This window comes from Budorcas taxicolor, chromosome 16 (assembly GCF_023091745.1).
Source record: "Budorcas taxicolor isolate Tak-1 chromosome 16, Takin1.1, whole genome shotgun sequence".
Lineage (NCBI taxonomy): Eukaryota > Metazoa > Chordata > Mammalia > Artiodactyla > Bovidae > Budorcas > Budorcas taxicolor.
Genome location: NC_068925.1, coordinates 78,014,525 through 78,032,084, shown reverse-complemented (window position 1 = coordinate 78,032,084; position 17,560 = coordinate 78,014,525). Strand labels below are relative to the sequence as shown.

The following is a 17,560-nucleotide window of genomic DNA, read 5'->3' as shown; positions in this document are numbered from 1 at the left end:
CCATCCCTGCAGAGGAAATCCTAGCGACACTGAAACCCCTTTTTCCTACTAATGGATGGCCCTAATCAGAATGGATGGAAGGGGAGGTACTCATAAAAATGAGGACATGAAAAAAGGAGTGTGCAAGCAGGAGGATAAAAGGCACTGAAATAAAGTGACACATTCGGATGCTGTCAAAGGCAGACGTCAATGATTTAACTGCAGCATTTCCTGCGAAGACGAGTAAATTTGCCGATTCCCATCGGGAGGAGAAGAGGCAGACGGCCGGGGGAAACGGCTAGGTGTGAAGGACACGCACTCGCTCCGCGCCTCCGGGAGCCGCGACACCGACGGTGCTGACGGGACGCGCGCGGTCGACGGAGGCGGCGGGTGCGGCTCGGGTAACAAGCGGCGGTGCCTCAGCTCCCGGGCCCGGGGTGGAGGGCCGTGACCCGCAGCGAGGGGCTCCCCGGAATCCACGGGGGCAGGCGACGGAAAACACTGAGGCGTGAAGGTTCAGGGTTCACCAGAAGCGAAGGTGATTAGCCCAGGGAAACCTGCTGATACCGCAGGGGTCTGCGGGGAATGTGCAGGACGGGTGAAGACACGCGGGCGTTCGCCCTGGCATCGCCCCTGGGCCGCCGCACGGGGCCACGCGCCGCCGCCGGCCCACGCGGCCAGGAGCAGGCAGGCCGGGTGACGCAAGGGCTCCAGGACACTGCACGCGAGACGGCGAAGCGCTCCAGGCACAGAGGAGCCGCTTCCGGGGCGCTGCGGGGGGTCACGGGCAACCGTTAGCCCGCAGCCCGCGCCGCGGCTTCCACTCGACGCCGGTCCTCCCGCGCCGACGCCGGTCCTCCCGCGCCGACGCCGGTCCTCCCGCGCCGACGCCGGTCCTCCCGCGCCGACGCCGGTCCTCCCGCGCCGACGCCGGTCCTCCCGCGCCGACGCCGGCCCTCCCGCGCGCCGGAAGGAGCCGACTCCGCCTATCAGCGACCGGAGAGCCGCACCGCCCCAGAGCGCCGCCTCCGTCCGTTCTGTGTCCTGCCCCCATCTCAGCGGGAGTCTGAGCGGGCTACCCGCCTCGCTGAGCGACACCTCAGGACCGGGCCACGGCGGCAGGGAGGAGGAAGGTGGCTCGGGCGCACCCAGCGCCGAGAGGGGGGCGCGGCTCTCCGCCAGGCGCCCTGTCTGGCACCGACCTGAGCACAGGCGGGGTCCCTGCCCAGCAAGGACCCACCCTCGCCCCCCCCCACCTGACAGGGAGCCCGCAGAACTCAAGCACTAGGAGAAGGCGAGATGCGGTGAATCTCCATGTTTCAAACTTAATGGATATATGACTATTTCCTTAAAACCCTTCTTAAAAAAAAATCCCGACAGCTCTGCTGCCTCCAGCATGTGGGGAGGGAGACTCCCTGACAGCTGTCCAAGGGGCAGGTGCGGAGGGACGTGAGGGGGCGTTACGGCGCCCCCGCGACGCGCTGAGCGCGAGGAGCCTCAGAGGGCGGGACGGCGCCCTGTCCTTGCACCGCGGGGGCGCCGGCGCCACGGGAAGGGAAGTCACCACAGCACGTACTTGGGTCATCTCAGCCTCCCGACGTGAGCAGTGAGGAACGGCTGACAACACCATAAAAAACGGAAAGGCCGAGACCAGACAAAAACTGTTAAAGAAATGAAAATGCTATCCGACCTTTCTTTAAAACATAGTAAGTCATTCAAATATATATATTTTAAAAGTTTTCATTATGTTAATTGACTTATTCTAGCTATACGAGAAGAGCTGTACACGGAAAGCACTCTATTTAAACAATAAATACGTTGGAAAATGTATCCCTGTACAAATGAAGACTAACGTTCACAAGTTCTACAATATGTTGAGAGCCAAAGAATTCTGTTAAACTATTACAGAATATATGACTAAAATAGTTAATAACTTACATTTCATCAGAATAAGTTATATACAGAATTTTCCCAATAGTTTAGCTAAACATTTAGCACTGCCATTGCTCCAAAGACTTGAACGAGAAAAAATGATGGAACCACTGAAACATCTTATTATACGGTTAGATCTGGGCTGCTATCTTTCTGTTTTGTTTAAGGGAGGGAAGGAAAAACCAGAGGACAGGAAATTCGTTTCACACCTTTGCCACGAGCTAGCCAGGACCTCTAAAGTTCTCTTTCTACTCACCTCATCTGTAAGATGCAGTGATGAGGAAGATGAGCTCATTTCTGAGATCCCTTTGCTCTAAATTCTGTAGCACTCTTAAAAACCCTACAAATGCCCATAGGAAAAGTGACGTGGAGAAAAGTAATATATTCCTATTTTAAACTATCACCTAGGACAGCTAAGTAGGGTACAAACAAGTAAAGTCAGTTTAGAAATGTTGCTTCTTAGAATAAACTGCAGAAAAGAAAGCTTTGAACATTCCTTGTTGGGAAAACTGAAAGGACACAACTCATCTTAAATATCAATCTGATTTAAACATGCGTGCACACCCTCCCACACACACAACTTCAGGGAATAGGAATTAACTTTCATTTTTTCCTTCATACTTGTATGTCAACCCAGAAATTATGTTGGCAGACTTCATGGAGAGAGGCCAAATTTACTTAATTTGGAGTATTATCTCATGTCAGTACAGAATGTCTCAGTAGTAGATCAACATTTCTTCTATGAAAGACATTTATTAAATAAATTTTTCTTCTTTTCAGTGTAACTGATAGCATTTAAAACCCAGATAATTTTACAGTTACTGTTTCTCTGTCCAGGCACTGTGTTAAATGGATCACATGTATTATCTTGCTGAGCTTTCAACAATGTTTATCAAGCCCCCCTGCAATGTTCAGGGTGCTGGCGAGACAGAAAAAAGCAGGCCAAGCCCCTCGTAGGGCTCACTGGCTAGAGAAATGGGGTCCATTTCACGAGATATTCCCACTATTATCTTGTAGAGAAGACGAATAAGGAAGTCAGGTAATCTGCCAAAGGTGACAAAGCCAGTAAGGTACGGACCTAGAATCCAGCCAGGTCGTCCTGTCCACTGCATTTTAACAGTTATTTTGTTGAAAGTGACCACTGTGAAACATGACTGGGGAAAAAAAATCTGAATCTTTCCAAATTAAGAAGCAGAGAACTCTTCTGCAAGTCTCAGCATGTACACACGAAAGGCCACGGGTGAGGGTCAGGGATCAGTGCTTCTCTGCAGCTCCTCTGCTTCAAATAAATACTTGTGATGGTAGTTGAGAGGTTAACCATGCACAGTTTACAATTAGATAACAGCTTCCTCCCAGCGTGATGATTTAAGAAAGGACTGAAAGTTAAAAATAAACCAGTGCAAGTAGCCTTCAATACTGACCAAGCATATGCTGTCTTTACAGCTCCATCCACACTGAACTGGAGGGAGACCAGCCAAGGAAAGCCCACAGAGAGGTGCTAGGGAAGGTGTGGGAATAACAGGCAAGTGACCACAGGTGGCACTTGGCACCAGAAATGAAACTGCTTTCATGCCTGGTTTAAGAACACTAATTTTCTAAGTTGCAATCGGAGGATGTATCACACCCAGAAATAGTGTGGGGAACATGAATTGTACACTCAAGAGACCCCAGTGTGAAAATTCTGAGGCTGGCTGAACGGCAGCCATGCGTTTACCCTGCTGGCAACATCACAAAATCAGAGAACCATTGTCTCATTCTGAATAGCAAAGAGGAGTTCAAACAATCCTGTAACACAAACAACAACGACATCACAATTGCCCCCAAGTGGTTTCAGATATTTGTCCAGCATGAGGACCAGTCTCAGAGCATTGTAGCCAGTGCTTTGTAAAAACCCCTTCCATCCTCAGGAGGTGCAGCAAGCATATATAATAACTAAATCACACATGTACACGCAAAAAGAAAATTCTCCACTTTGCTCTTCTGGGAGACATTAAGAAAGCAAGTAAAATGCCATATTAGAACATGATGAAGCCTTTTTTTTTTCCCCCCTTCTTTTCACTAGAACAAGCAGTGAGACAGGAAACACTTCACTATATATAATAAATGCAACTTTGGTGCAAATGGATTTGCCTGAATAACAGATAACTACTCTTAATTACTTATATACACCTTTGGAGTACATTATGTGGTTATATTTCATGGCAGTTTAATTTCTCTAAGTTTTGTTAAAATTACTATCTCTTATATACACTAAAGTACATGATGTACTCTAAAGTACAAAGGGGAGACACCCCCTGAGAATTAAATAATTTGTAAATAATTTAGAAAAACAGAACTGCTAATAAATTAATAGTAATGCTAGAAAACAACTTTGTTGCTAGAAACGTTTATTATGACAAGTGTGGTATTTTCTCCCTTGAAAGTAAACATGTATCACCAATAAAGGTCTATAATGAAAAAAAAAAGGTGAAATTTTAACGCTGAAACATCTGCCTAAAAAAGAAAGCACTTAATTTCAGTAGTATAAACATCGATTGAAGCTTCTGACCAAAACCATGTCACCTCATTGGGCTTTAGGGGGAAGACTGTCAAGTGGACTAAACCAGGGAGCAGGCAGATCTTCATCCCTGGGGTTACACCCATGTGCATCATGTTACATGGCAAAATAACTTTGCAGGTGGAAGGTGATGGGCCTGAAAACGGAGACCACCTGGGACTGTCTATGCCATGTGCAAGGGTCTACACCTGCCATGCTGGCTGTGAAGATGGAGCAAGGAGGTGGAGGTCACGCCCACAAAGGCTGCTTCTAGGAGCTGACATACATGCTCAGGTGACTCGGCAAAGGGACAGGGTCCTTGGTCCTGCAAGACCAAATACCTGGCTTCTCCCCACAACCTGGAGAAGTCTCCTCTTTAAACTCCAGAAAAGAGCAATTCCATAGATGCCTTGATGGCAGCCTAGGGAGAGCAATGCTGGAATTCTGACCCACAGAACTGTAAAAGCCGTACAGTTCTGTTAAGCCACTACATTTGTGGGAATTTGTTAGGGCAGCAATAGGAATCTGACACAAATGCGCTAACGATTCACACACCACCTGGGTCAAGTCCACGTGCTGAGTCAGCTGCAGGCCAAGAACCCGCCAGGCGCTGGGAGAGACGGAAAAGCTTGTGACCTGAAGCATCCATGACCTCTGCAAGCTCACTGGACAGTCTGGGGATGGGATCAGTTCGGTCTTTGAGGGTTTTTTTGGGGGGGGCGGGGCACGGAGGGAGAAGCCAGTATTTTACAATAAGACAAATGAAAGGATAAAATGATGATCTTGTATAATTTAAAAGCACACTGGTTGTTCACTGACTGCTAAGGACCCTAAACCAGGTAATCACAACCGCTTTAAAGACTCGAATTGGAGACAGAGAAGAGAAAGCAAGTCACATGCTACATGGCACTCAGTTCACAGTTAATGTTTGAAGCTTGGTAAAAATAATTTTTATTATAAATGTTTTAAATTTGCCAAAATAAGGTTCCCATCATGTGTATGAAGCACAAGCTGGAATCAAGATTGCTGGGAGAAATATCAATAGCCTGAGATATGTAGATGACACCACCCTTATGGCAGAAAGTGAAGAAGGACTAAAGAGTCCCTTGATCAAAGAGGAGAGTGAAAACGCTGGCTTAAAACTCCAAATTCAAAAAACTAAGATCATGGCATCTGGTCCCATCACTTCATGGCAAATAGATGGGGAAACAGTGGAAACAGTGACAGACTTTATTTCTTTGGGCTCCAAAATCAGTGCAGATGGTGACTGCAGCCATGAAATGAAAAGATGCCTGTTCTTTGGAAGAAAAGTTATGACCAACCTAGATAGCACATTAAAAACCTAGACAACATATTACTTGGCCAACAAAAGTCCATCTAGTCAAAGCTATGGTTTTTCCAGTAGTCATATACGGATGTGAGAACTGGACTATAAAGAAAGCTGAGCACCAAAGAATTGATGCTTTTGAACTGTGGTGTTGGAGAAGACTCTTTAGAGTCCTTTGGATAGCAAGGAGATCCAACCAGTCCATCCTAAAGGAAATCAGTCCTGAATATTCATTGGAAGGACTGATGCTAAAGCTGAAACTTCAATACTTTGGCCACCTGATGCAAAGAACTGACTCATTGGAAAAGACCCTGATGCTGGGAAAGATTGAAGATGGGAGGAGAAGGGGACGACAGAGGATGAGATGGTTGGATGGCATCACCAACTCAATGGACATGAGTTTGAGTAAACTCCAGGAGTTGGTGATGGACAGGGAGGCCTGTAGTCCATGGGGTTGCAAACAGTCGGATATGACTGAGCGACTGAACTGATCATGTGTATGTCCAGTATTTCTAGGAGGGAAAACCACAGATTTACTGATAAGAGAAAACTCACCAGGGATCAAGACTCTCATGAATTATTCTGGATTTTAAAATAATCCCTCTGCTCAGAATCACGTAATTCAGAATGATGGACACGCCCCAAAGCCATGTATGGTTCCCTCCTCCTTCCCTACCACCATACAATGCCATCGAGAGAGCTAAGTACTCTTCAGGTACAATAGCTACAAATATGTCACAAAAATAAACAAGCAGAAAAAGAGGACAAATCATACAAAAAAAAAAAACCCCCGAGGTGTTTTTCCTCTAGCTCACGGTCCTCACTGCTTCTGGTTCTCCTCTTCCTGGACACACAGGGGAATTAAGATGGGCATGGACACGAGACGTGTTTTAGCCAATAAAACATGAATGGGAATCAACCTGTGTTACATTCAAGCAGAAAGATTTAACTGAGAGCCAGTAAGTCAATTCTTCGTGATCTCTTCCCCTTGTGAAGATTATACAAGACGGAAACCCCTGAGATGCCAAGTGACCACGTGGAGGCAGGGCGGCCACCTGGGCCCACAGTGGACTCTGGATAACCACAGAAATAATATGCTTCAGTGCTGACTGCTGTTGCTTCCTGCAGCATGCTCTAACCTGTGCTCTGTGACGGATTTTAGTTAAATCCACCCTCTGATGCCCAGGCTGCCTCTAATTCATTCACTCAGGAGGTACTGAGCATATGTCCTCTACTATACACTTGGGACACAGGAGGTACTAACCCAAACCACGGAGACCCCGGTCCTCATGAAGATACATGTGGTGAGGGAGGGAGAAGGAAAGGACTAGGCATACTGAGTGAGTCACACACCGTGTTCCAAGGTAAGAAGTCTAAGAAAAACAGGAAAAAACAAAAACATGATAAGGATCAGGAATTCTAGGGGGTGGTGTGTCAGGGGCAGCAGATTCATTATTAAATAAAGTGAGCTCAGGGATCGCCACCCGACCCCCACACTACGTGACGGGACAGAGGAGAAGAGGCGCCTTCAAACTGCTTGCAAATATCAAACTGCTGTGCCCATCTTCACTGCCACAATGGCTGCTGGTACTGAGGAGCAAAAGAGGACTCCTCTGGGTCAGTATCACAGGAAAGACGGGTAGTTCGATATGGCTTGAATAATAATCATATTTTTTTAAATCATATATTTGGATTATTTTAAAATAATCCAAGGTGACAAGAGAAAATGCACACCTTGACTGCCATGTTCCTACTTCACGGGTTTTAGTTTCCAGTCTCGAAGGGGTGCTTCCCTGGAAATGTCAGGCCCAGCTGCGGGTTGACAGGAGGATACAAACAAAGACCTCCGGATCCTGCTTGCTTCTGAGGCTTGGGCACGGAGAACAGGCAAGTGCAGGGCAGGCACAAACAGCGCTCCCCCTGAGGCTCCTCACCTGCGTGCAGAGTGGGATAAGGTGACCGCAGGTGGAGGTGAGGGGCAAGTCGGGGACCCGGCAGAGTCAGGACCATGCCACCAGGCCCCGATGCAGCGCGCCCGCAGGCCGGGCAGGGGAGCACCTCACTGCCTCCTGCGTGCACAGCCCGCCCACCCCTGGGCCTCAGGCTCCTGGACTCTGGAAGGCGAAGAGTTTGCACCCACGGCTCGCGCCTAACCCCGGGCCTCAGGGAGCCCAAAGACTGTGAAGTGAGCAGGACAGTCAAATACGTGAGTCCCGCCCTCACAAGCACCAGCAGCTCCGTGAATGACTGAGTCCTGTCTGACCACCCGAACTGGCCCGGCCAGCAGACTGCCTAACAGGAGGCAGAAAAACAGGACTCGGTCCTCAAGTAAATGGAACAGCACAGAAGTACTGTAAACACAGACTAATGTTTTCCAAATTGCAGGTTATAACCCATTAATGAGTTGTGAAATCAATTTACTGGATTGCAAATAGCATTATTTTTAGTAACACAAAATAGAAGAGACAGTATCAGGAGGAACCACGGTTGTAACAGGGAATTTCCACTTCAGTTTTGTGCAGTGAGGTTTCCGTGGGGTCATGGTGCAGCTGGGGTGTGGGGGGCAGGAGCGCACTATCGGGAAATCTGGGAGCCCCTTATCCAGAGAGCTTGACTCAAGGGGGAGACGTGCCCTCCTCATAAAATTAGAGATATACACACACACACACACACAACTCATTTTCCAACAAGTCTTACATCTGTACAGTTGGTAAACAACAGGAAAGAACAGAGTGAAGTTTGTATTTGGGGACATACATATTCCAACGAGGAGTATCCCAGCCACACCCTCTTGTCGAACTGCATTCAAAAGCACTAAATGAAGACCTGACTTAGCTAAGTCCATGGAGAAAAGGAAAGGGGAAGCGGACACAAACCAAAGCACCCTGAGCTCAGAGCACACACAGCCCGGCGCGCGCTGGGCTGGCGAGCCAAAAGACGTTAGACTGCTCAGCTCTGTGAAGCACGTGCTGCGGGGCCGTCGCAGAGCCACAGAAGAGGCGGTCAGCACAGGGGAGCCCCCGAGGAGAGCAGACCACACTGGGCGTGCTGACTGCGAGGACAGGGGAAGGTCACGGCTGGGTCCTCATGCCAACGCTGCAGGGCTGGCCCCTGAGCTTGGAGGAAGGGGCGAGCCACTCCCACGTGTGGCTGAGGCCCCCATCCCGCAAACCTGCAGAAGCGCCCGCCCTGCTGCAGCCCCTTATCTGAACCGCCCCCGGTCAGCCTGGGATGTCACTCCCTGGGCCTCTCTGTACCCTCTCATCCGCGTTCAGATGCCACCTCCTGGCAGGGGCTGTGCCATTTCTAAAATACTCCCCCTGCTGGTCACTCCATGTGCAGGCTAACAAACCCTGTTGGTTCTTCGTCTGTTATTCATCTATTTATTTCCTCCCACCGAAAGGTGAGAACCATCAAGAGGAGGGCTTGCCTTGTTCAGGCTACGTACCCAGAGCCTGGAATGGCACCCATTTTTTCTGAATGGATCTGTTCAGCTGTTTCAAGAGGAGAAATAAATTGCTCGTAACCTCCCTCTCTGCTTCCCCTTTTCCTGTCTCCTCACCACCATCACGGTCACAAAGGCAACTCAGCATTTATGCAGTACACCACAGTGCTCAGAAAGCACGTTTACCTCCATTTCATGGCTAGGGGCTGGTGAACACAGCACAGTTACTACCCACATTTCTACTCGTAGAAACCTGGAAACTGAACCTGAGAAAAGGAAATAAATGGCCTGATCAAGGTCCTACAGCACAGCGGGCAGATCAATCCAGAAATGCACCATCCTCTACAAACGTCCTTCTGTTCCACACTCATAACAAGGCAAGAAGAAAAGCGTGGCAGACATCATGGAGGAAGGCGTGTAGCCAAGGAGGGGAGCAGGCCAGAGGACATCACCCCCAGAGGACCCCAAATGCCGAGCCAAGGGCTTTTCATGGTAGTCCTTAGGCCATAGAGAACAGGTGAAGATTTGGAGGAAGTAAGATAATCAGATAATGTCTTTAAAGAAAGAGATTTTCTCTGCTGGGAATATGGTAACCAGAATGGATTAAAAAGGAATATTACAAACACAGAAGGATCTTTTCCTAGTCCAAACAGGAAGTGCTTACAGTGTGAGGAGGACAGAAAAGAAAGTGGAGAGGCTGGGAGAGGGTGTGTATGGTGGGGGCAGAAATAAACTAAAGGCTTCTGAGATTTTCTTTTTTTTCCTCCAGTTTTGAAGATCTGGACATGATCTGAACATCCAGCAACATCATCTTTGGTATGTAATTTTTAACCCCCAATTTAAGGAATTATTATTGCTCCATGCTGACGTACTTTTAAGTTAAAAACTTGGTTCTGAAAACTGGCTGGAAACATGACTGTCTATACAACCTTATCTGCTACAGAAAATGTGACAGAACCAGAGATTTTACTGCAGGTTGACACGTTATCATGGAATTAAATGATACATATTAGAGATAGAAACTGGAGAGACAACTAAAAAGTTCAAATAATCTCTTAAGGATTATTAAATACAAAAAACTTTGGTAGTGTTCCTTATAATGATTAAGTCAAAATAAGTGAAAGTAAGTGAAAAAAATTTGGTATTTGAAAAAAAGACATTTTGGAATAAATAAAATATAAATGCATAATTATAAGATGTTTCTAGAAATCCTTGGTATTTCTGTCCTATTGACTTAAATTCCTGGAAGAAAATCTCCTTTACAAAATTAAATGAAATTTAGCTCCAGAATAGAATTCATTCAAACTAAACTTACTTGAATTTTCTTTTATGAACATACAGATCTCTTTTATTTGTAGTTTCATAATATTTAGACCTGAACTGTGAATAAATCGGAGAAGCCAATGGCACCCCACTCCAGTACTCTTGCCTGGAAAATCCCATGGACGGAGGAGCCTGGTAGGTGGCAGTCCATGGGGTCACGAAGAGTCGGACACGACTGAGCGACTTTACTTTCACTTTTCACTCTCCTGCATTGAGAAGGAAATGGCAACCCACTCCAGAATTCTTGCCTAGAGAATCCCAGGGATGGGGGAGCCTGGTGGGCTGCCGTCTATGGGGTCACACAGAGTCGGACACGACTGAAGCGACTTAGCAGCAGCAGTGAATAAATCATGCCCTACAGATTTACTTCTCAGCAAAAGCAGAAAAAAAAAAAATCAACATACAATAAAATAGAGTTTATCAAATTTTCTGTGAGCAAAATAAATTTATATAGGTGACCACATTTTCAAGTACTTTTTGGAAGCAATTCTTAGAAGCAATCTTTTATTTTTAGTTTTTTAAACAGAAGTACAGTTGCTTTATAACAGGTGTACAACATAGTGATTCAGTATTTTTATAGATTATACTCCACCTAAAGTTATTACAAAATAATGGCTAAATTTTCCTGTGCTGTATCATATATCCTTAGTATTTATTTTTAAAACACTCTTTCAAATTTGCTCTTAAAAACAAAAGTGTAAGTCAATAACACAGGAGGGCAATAATTTTTTAAAAGCAAAAATTAAGGTCAACTTGTCAACAAATGTAAGTCTGTGTCACAATTTCTATCCTTATTATTTTATACATATTCTTTGTTAGCAAAGAATTTTTCCTGATCCTTCTACATAAGATTTTTATTGGGTCCAAACACCTTGTTGGGCTAGAGTTCAAACTTTAATTCTTGATATTCAACGTACTTTGCTTACTGAACTTCAGTTTCAAATCATCAAAATTTCTACTTCACAGAAAAGACAGGCAGAAATACAAGATGCTTTCTTATGTTAAGAATACTTTCTCAAAATAACATGGAAAACAAAAATACTTGGGAAAGAAATTATTTTCCTATTGATTCATTCATCGAAGCAATCAGTCTCATTGCTACTTCCTCACTGGCTGTGCCTCAGCATGTTTTATGATTATGGGCATCCCCAATTCATGTGTGTGTGTGTGTGTGTGTGTGTGTGTGTGTGTGTGTGTACACATGTACACACATATAAAACTACATACAACTACATGACCCTAAGTGAATTGGTTTAGATAAAAACTGACATTCAGTTCAGTTCAGTCTCTCAGTCGTGTCTGACTCTTTGCGACCCCATGAATCGCAGCATGCCAGGCCTCCCTGTCCATCACCAACTCCCGGACTTCACTCAGATTCACGTCCATCGAGTCAGTGATGCCATCCAGCCATCTCATCCTAGCAATTCTTAATTATTAAATCTATTAAAATTTTGCTCTCTATAATCACATAATTTGGAATAATACATCACCTAAACCTAGAGATGCACATACATTTGTAAACCCCATTGAGAACATCTGTAAGAAGCAGTGGCAGGCAAGCTAAAGGAGTGCACTTCCAAAACTGGTTTCACATAATAATGCTGGGTCTTCAGGGTCAGGCAACTACAGCATGTACAGAGTGACAGCTCGCGAAACAGCATGTACACGGTACACACGTGTGCAGGAACACACGCACGCCATGTGCAGAGCGACAGCCTGCAAAGCGGCATGTACACAGTACACATGCCTGTGCGAGCTAAGGGCACGTGCAGTTGCGCATGCTTGCGTGCGCGTGTGTGTGTGTAATGATGACCAAGCATTTTTAAGTATAATAGATTACTGACAGAGTGCTGTTAGGACATTCCATTCAGGTGAGTAACAAAGTCAACATGGGTTATCGTGCCTAAGGGCCAGTGGCACTGGCTTGGAACAGTCTGAGTTTTTCTTCACAGAAGTCCTCTACTATTTGCATGGTAAGAATTGGAACTTCCAAATAAAACTTTATTCAAGTGCTATGCAAATTCATGCAGTTTTCATGGAATTTTATATCAAATTTCCCTATCCCCCTCAAAATTGCAATGTTCTATGAAAATAAATATGAAGTGAAAGAACTAAAGCAGTACTACTCAGTATCAGTTGAAATTTTATTTTCTTAAAGTACTAAACAAAACTGAAACTCTGTGTGGCAGAAAAAGTATTATCTGCCCACAACTCCTTAATCTAGGGTCCAGTGCTCTGTCATCCACCAAATATTGACTATATGCCACACACCATCCCGGATGCAGAAGAATCAAGCGACAGGTTCAAGGTCTCACAGAGCCTCAGTGACAAACGTCAGAAAACTTTAAAAATGTCTAGTCACCTAATTTGGCTCGTTTTATTATTTTGTCATTTAGTGAAACTCATTCCTCATTAGACCGTTTAATTTTTATTTCTCACTTAAAAACAATAACTTAATTTTTAAAAATCAATTGTTTTCAGTGAAATTATGACAGCAAAGATGAGGCATCATTAAATTAAAGCCAAATTATTTTTAATTCTTATTTGATGGTTACCATTTTGTCAAAGTCTTATGTTATAAGGAAACTATGATTTGAAAACTTTTAGGAGAAACTATCATTCCCTTTAAGTTATTCAGTCTAAAAATAATTTCTTCCCAGTAATTGCTATGTTAATGGAAAACCAGTTTACATTAAGGTACTGTTGGACTAGCTACATTCAGTTCTGTTTTAGGTACAAAGGACACTGGTATGTTATCAGCTCTAGAATCAATAAATTACAAGTGTCTTCTACTTGTACTTTTACACTTTAGGGGAGTATTTCCTCCTGAGCCACAAATCATCTGTAGGTCCCCCCGCCGAGTAATCACAACCATGTATGCTACTTTAATAAATTTGCAAACTACTCTAACATTTTTAAATGGTAAGGTGAGGTCTTGAAGATACAGTTTATTCTTCATACTATCTTAATATTATCAAACATAAAATAAAAGGGAAGGTCCATGGTAACAGTTAAAACTAGATTTTTTCACTGGCATTTTCTTTTACTAAGTGACTGCCTGATGGTCAAAGAGAAGTGTCCAAGTGTCATATGAATGGACACATTATACCTGATAGGTTTCAGCTCGGGACCTAAGGATTTTTAAAATATTGATAGTATTTAGACGATAAGAGCTGGCATATAATTCGTATGTCCCTTATATTTTAATCACGTGGGTGGGGTGGAGGGAAGCAGACAGATAACTGAAATTATCTTGTGTCTCTTACCTAAAGAATGTGCAGCTGTGGTTTTGGAGCTGAAAAAACGGCCAAGCCCAAGGTCTCCAAGCTTGACCACCCCAGTGGCTGTAATGAACACATTAGCTGGTTTTATATCTGTGAATTAAAAGAAGGCATTGGGTGAAAAATGATGTCAGTGTAGGTATATTCAAGGGATTAAAAATACTTCTCATTGTAGAACTTAAAATATATGTTAAAAATGAAAGTCAGTTTGAATTCTGAACCAGTTATTTATTTTGAGTAATTTTCACATATCCTAGTATTTCTGAGTTCCTGGTCCTTTGATAGACAATCAATACAGGATGATTAGCACTATTAATTTTCATTTTAAATGTATTTTTTCCATTTTCAAATGAACTTCTGTGTAATTCAACGCACAAAATAAATGTGTGGCCTTCTATCAGTTTTAAACACCCTGCTGCTGCTGCTGCTAAGTCGCTTCAGTCATGTCCAACTCTGTGCGACCCTATAGACGGCAGCCCACCAGGCTCCCCCGTCCCTGGGATTCTCCAGGCAAGAACACTAATAGTAATTTATTGACATGTTTACATAAAATATAAAATAAAAAAAGATGCAGATAATTACTTAGATGACATTATTTTAATTGCTTAAGTCAACTGTACTGAAATTTTTTACATCCCAAAATGAAGGGACCACTGCCTCAGTGATGTAACCTTCATACATTTGGTCTGACCATTTGACTGGGAATCATGAATATATTATGAGTGAATGCTGAACATTAAAAATCTGAGTAGCTATAAGGTATACTGTTCATTAAAAAAAAAAAAAAACTCTTACTTAAGCATATTCAACTGCTTTCCTGCATCTTTTTTTTTTTTTACTTTTACTAACATAATCAGTAAAAAAAAAGTTAAGCAGAAAAATAACTAATTCTCATTCTTATTTAAAACCAAATATGGCTTTACTTAAAGGCTTATCATTCTGGTATTAATAAGATTATAATTTGGAAATAAATCACCTAAGAAAGCATGATAACACAATGGCTGGAAGAAATTTATTCATAAACTGCCTAGTGCGCTTTACAACAACATGAAAAGCTTCACAAGCCTGGACTCACCCCGGTGCATGACTCGTCGAGAATGCATGTGATCCAATGCACTGCACAGCTGCACAAAGTATTTCCAAACGGTTCTTTCAGGAATTAGCCTCTTTTGTTTCTTAAAATGCTGTTTAAAAAATTAACAAGATTAAAAAAAATTTTTCAAACTAGATTCTGACTTAAGTCAGAAAAACACCAATTCTCATCTACCTATTAGAAGCTAAAAAATATATGATTTTTCATAGTGAAATGATACCAGGATTGGTACCTGATATCACACCTTAAATTTCTCCCTATTGTATCTAAAGTCAGCACAGGCCATATCAGGCTACATCTCTGTGATGTCCACCTGTTTCAAAAATTTAACATCCATGTAAGGTGATTTCTTATCTAAAAGAAGGATGTCAAATTTAAGAATAGCCAGAATAAGAAAGTCTAGAGACCTGGAGGTAATTACGTTCATTACAAGACAGGGCTTCTCTTGACAGAAGGTAGTAAAGTAGAATTCCTTTTAAATACTGAACCACCCTTGGTGATTTGAAATATCACTTCATTTATTAAAAATTAAATAAATAAGAGGGAATTGCATGAAAAGTTTTCATGAATATTTCCACTGCATATTCCAAGTCAAACCTGCACTTTGCTTTGAACAAATAAAACTAAACATGGGAGCAAAACATGACAGGAAGACCAGGGTAGAAAGCTGTGCGTGCACATCCTAGTTTGGAAAGACTGCACCATCATGCGTAAGAGGGGCCGTAACTGAGTACCCCAAGGGACATATGTGTGCCCATTTTTCTGCATTATATTTGTTGGAAGAATATACTAATAATATCCTAATTCAAGAACAAAGTCCTTAGTTTCATTTCATAGGATTTGTAAGGATTCTTTACATAAAAATTATTTTTCAAAGCCAAAATGTAACTGGTTTCTTAGCAAAATTTGTAAATGACCAACATGAAACAGTACTGCATTTAAACAAATTTTCAGACAATTTTAACTTTTTAGTATTTACACAGACATCAACATTTAAACATGTGCTTTAATGCACTTTATCTGATGATGTGACATTTTAGAAAGTTCAACTGTTTTGATTTTTTTTGGTAACTGAATATGGAGAAATGGTATTTCAGAGGATTCCAACACAACACACTCTGTCAGTCCCTACCCCTGTGACCAGATGAGGGCGGGCTGAAAGGAAAGACAATACAGGGAAAGAAAGCTGCCAGCTTGCCTACCTCGTGCTTAGCACAGGGTCAAGTCTACTGACTCACATGCACCCACTGCGCCAAAGGATACCTCTTCAAGGAAAAGCAGATCACTTCAGGGTAATCTTTATCGTAACACGTACTATAGAAATGAACTTATTAGCAACTTCAATGACTATTACCTCAGTAGCAAAAAAACAGAAAACAAGTAACAATCAGAAGACTAGGTAAGAAGAAGACAGGGTTATTACTAAAATGGTAAAAACTCCCAGATCATGTTTTAGTGTTAAATCTTATTAACCGCAGCCTGCATCAGCATCAGTTTTCAGTCTATGGGGCAACAGTGCAAAATCAGTTTTAGATACATAATTTTCTTTCAGACTTGGAATGAGTCCAAATAAAGCCTACGTGCTCTCCCTGACGCTGGATTAGCATATCAGAAGACTGTTTGATGTCAACAGGAAGATGGGGAACAGGCTTCTTTTCATTCAAAAATAAATATACCATATCATGTAAGTATCAGACCATGAAAGAATAATTTTATGCTTCAATATAGATTCTGAAATCATCATAATTAAAATTAACCTGACAGTTTACCTTTAAAGTTCCATTATGAAAAAATAAATTATATATTAAAAACAGGACACAATGAGAAAACTGCCCTCAAAATGGAAGATGGGATCAGGCCAAGGACTGTTTCTTTCAACAAGTTAAAGATTTTAACAATGAACTGGCATCAATATAATGCTAGCTAGACAGAATGACTTGGCAAAATGTAAGTATCCAAATTAGTAAAATGTTTTTGAAGGGTAATTTTATGAATTTGATTCAATCAATCATAATATAAATCAAAAGCAGTTTTAACTTATCATTGGTTATCTCCCAATATTTTTTCCATGTCTATTTAAACATATAGTTTTTCAACCATCCTTGAGTAAAAAAAAAAAAAAAAACCAATACCTACGATGAGAAGAGCCTGTCTGTTCTGATGGTGGCACTGTTGGCTATCTCTTAAGAGGATGAATAGAAAAAAGGCAATAAAAATTTGAATTCTGGTAAAATTTATATTAGCACTATAAAAGAAGAACTCACATAATGCCAATATATTTTTAAAAAAACAACCTTCTCTTTACTTATTCTAAAATACACATATCTTTTTAAAGTTAATTATCTAGTCAAATAGCATTACTGTTCAAAAATCCTATCTTTCTCTGAAAAAAAGACAATTTAGCTCCAGATTTGGGGGAAGAAAATGTAATACCAATATATAGGAATAAAAAATGTACATTTATTTGTCATGTGGTATGTTTTTAATAAAGCTAAATCATTTTAAAGGGTTACTATTAATAAAGATTTCTATGAAAAAAATTTAAAAGTCACTTTTACTATGTTATAAAACAGAATTTTAACCTCTTATATCTGAAAATAAAATATCTAAAAAGTCATGAAAGACAGAAATGAGCACTCAGATA

At 42.5% G+C, this 17,560-nt stretch overlaps 1 protein-coding gene across 4 annotated transcripts in view; it reads right to left on the bottom strand.

The window, feature by feature from the left end:
* NEK7 (NIMA related kinase 7) overlaps positions 1–17,560 on the bottom strand; it is a 133,627-nt gene that overhangs the window by 22,214 nt on the left and 93,853 nt on the right. For all 4 annotated transcript variants that reach the window (XM_052653725.1, XM_052653726.1, XM_052653724.1 and 1 more), the window contains 2 exons: positions 14,899–15,007; positions 13,809–13,916 (listed from right to left, as the gene is read on the bottom strand). In XM_052653725.1, the coding sequence (XP_052509685.1) occupies positions 13,809–13,916; positions 14,899–15,007 (217 nt within the window). The remainder of the gene's footprint in view (positions 1–13,808; positions 13,917–14,898; positions 15,008–17,560) is intronic.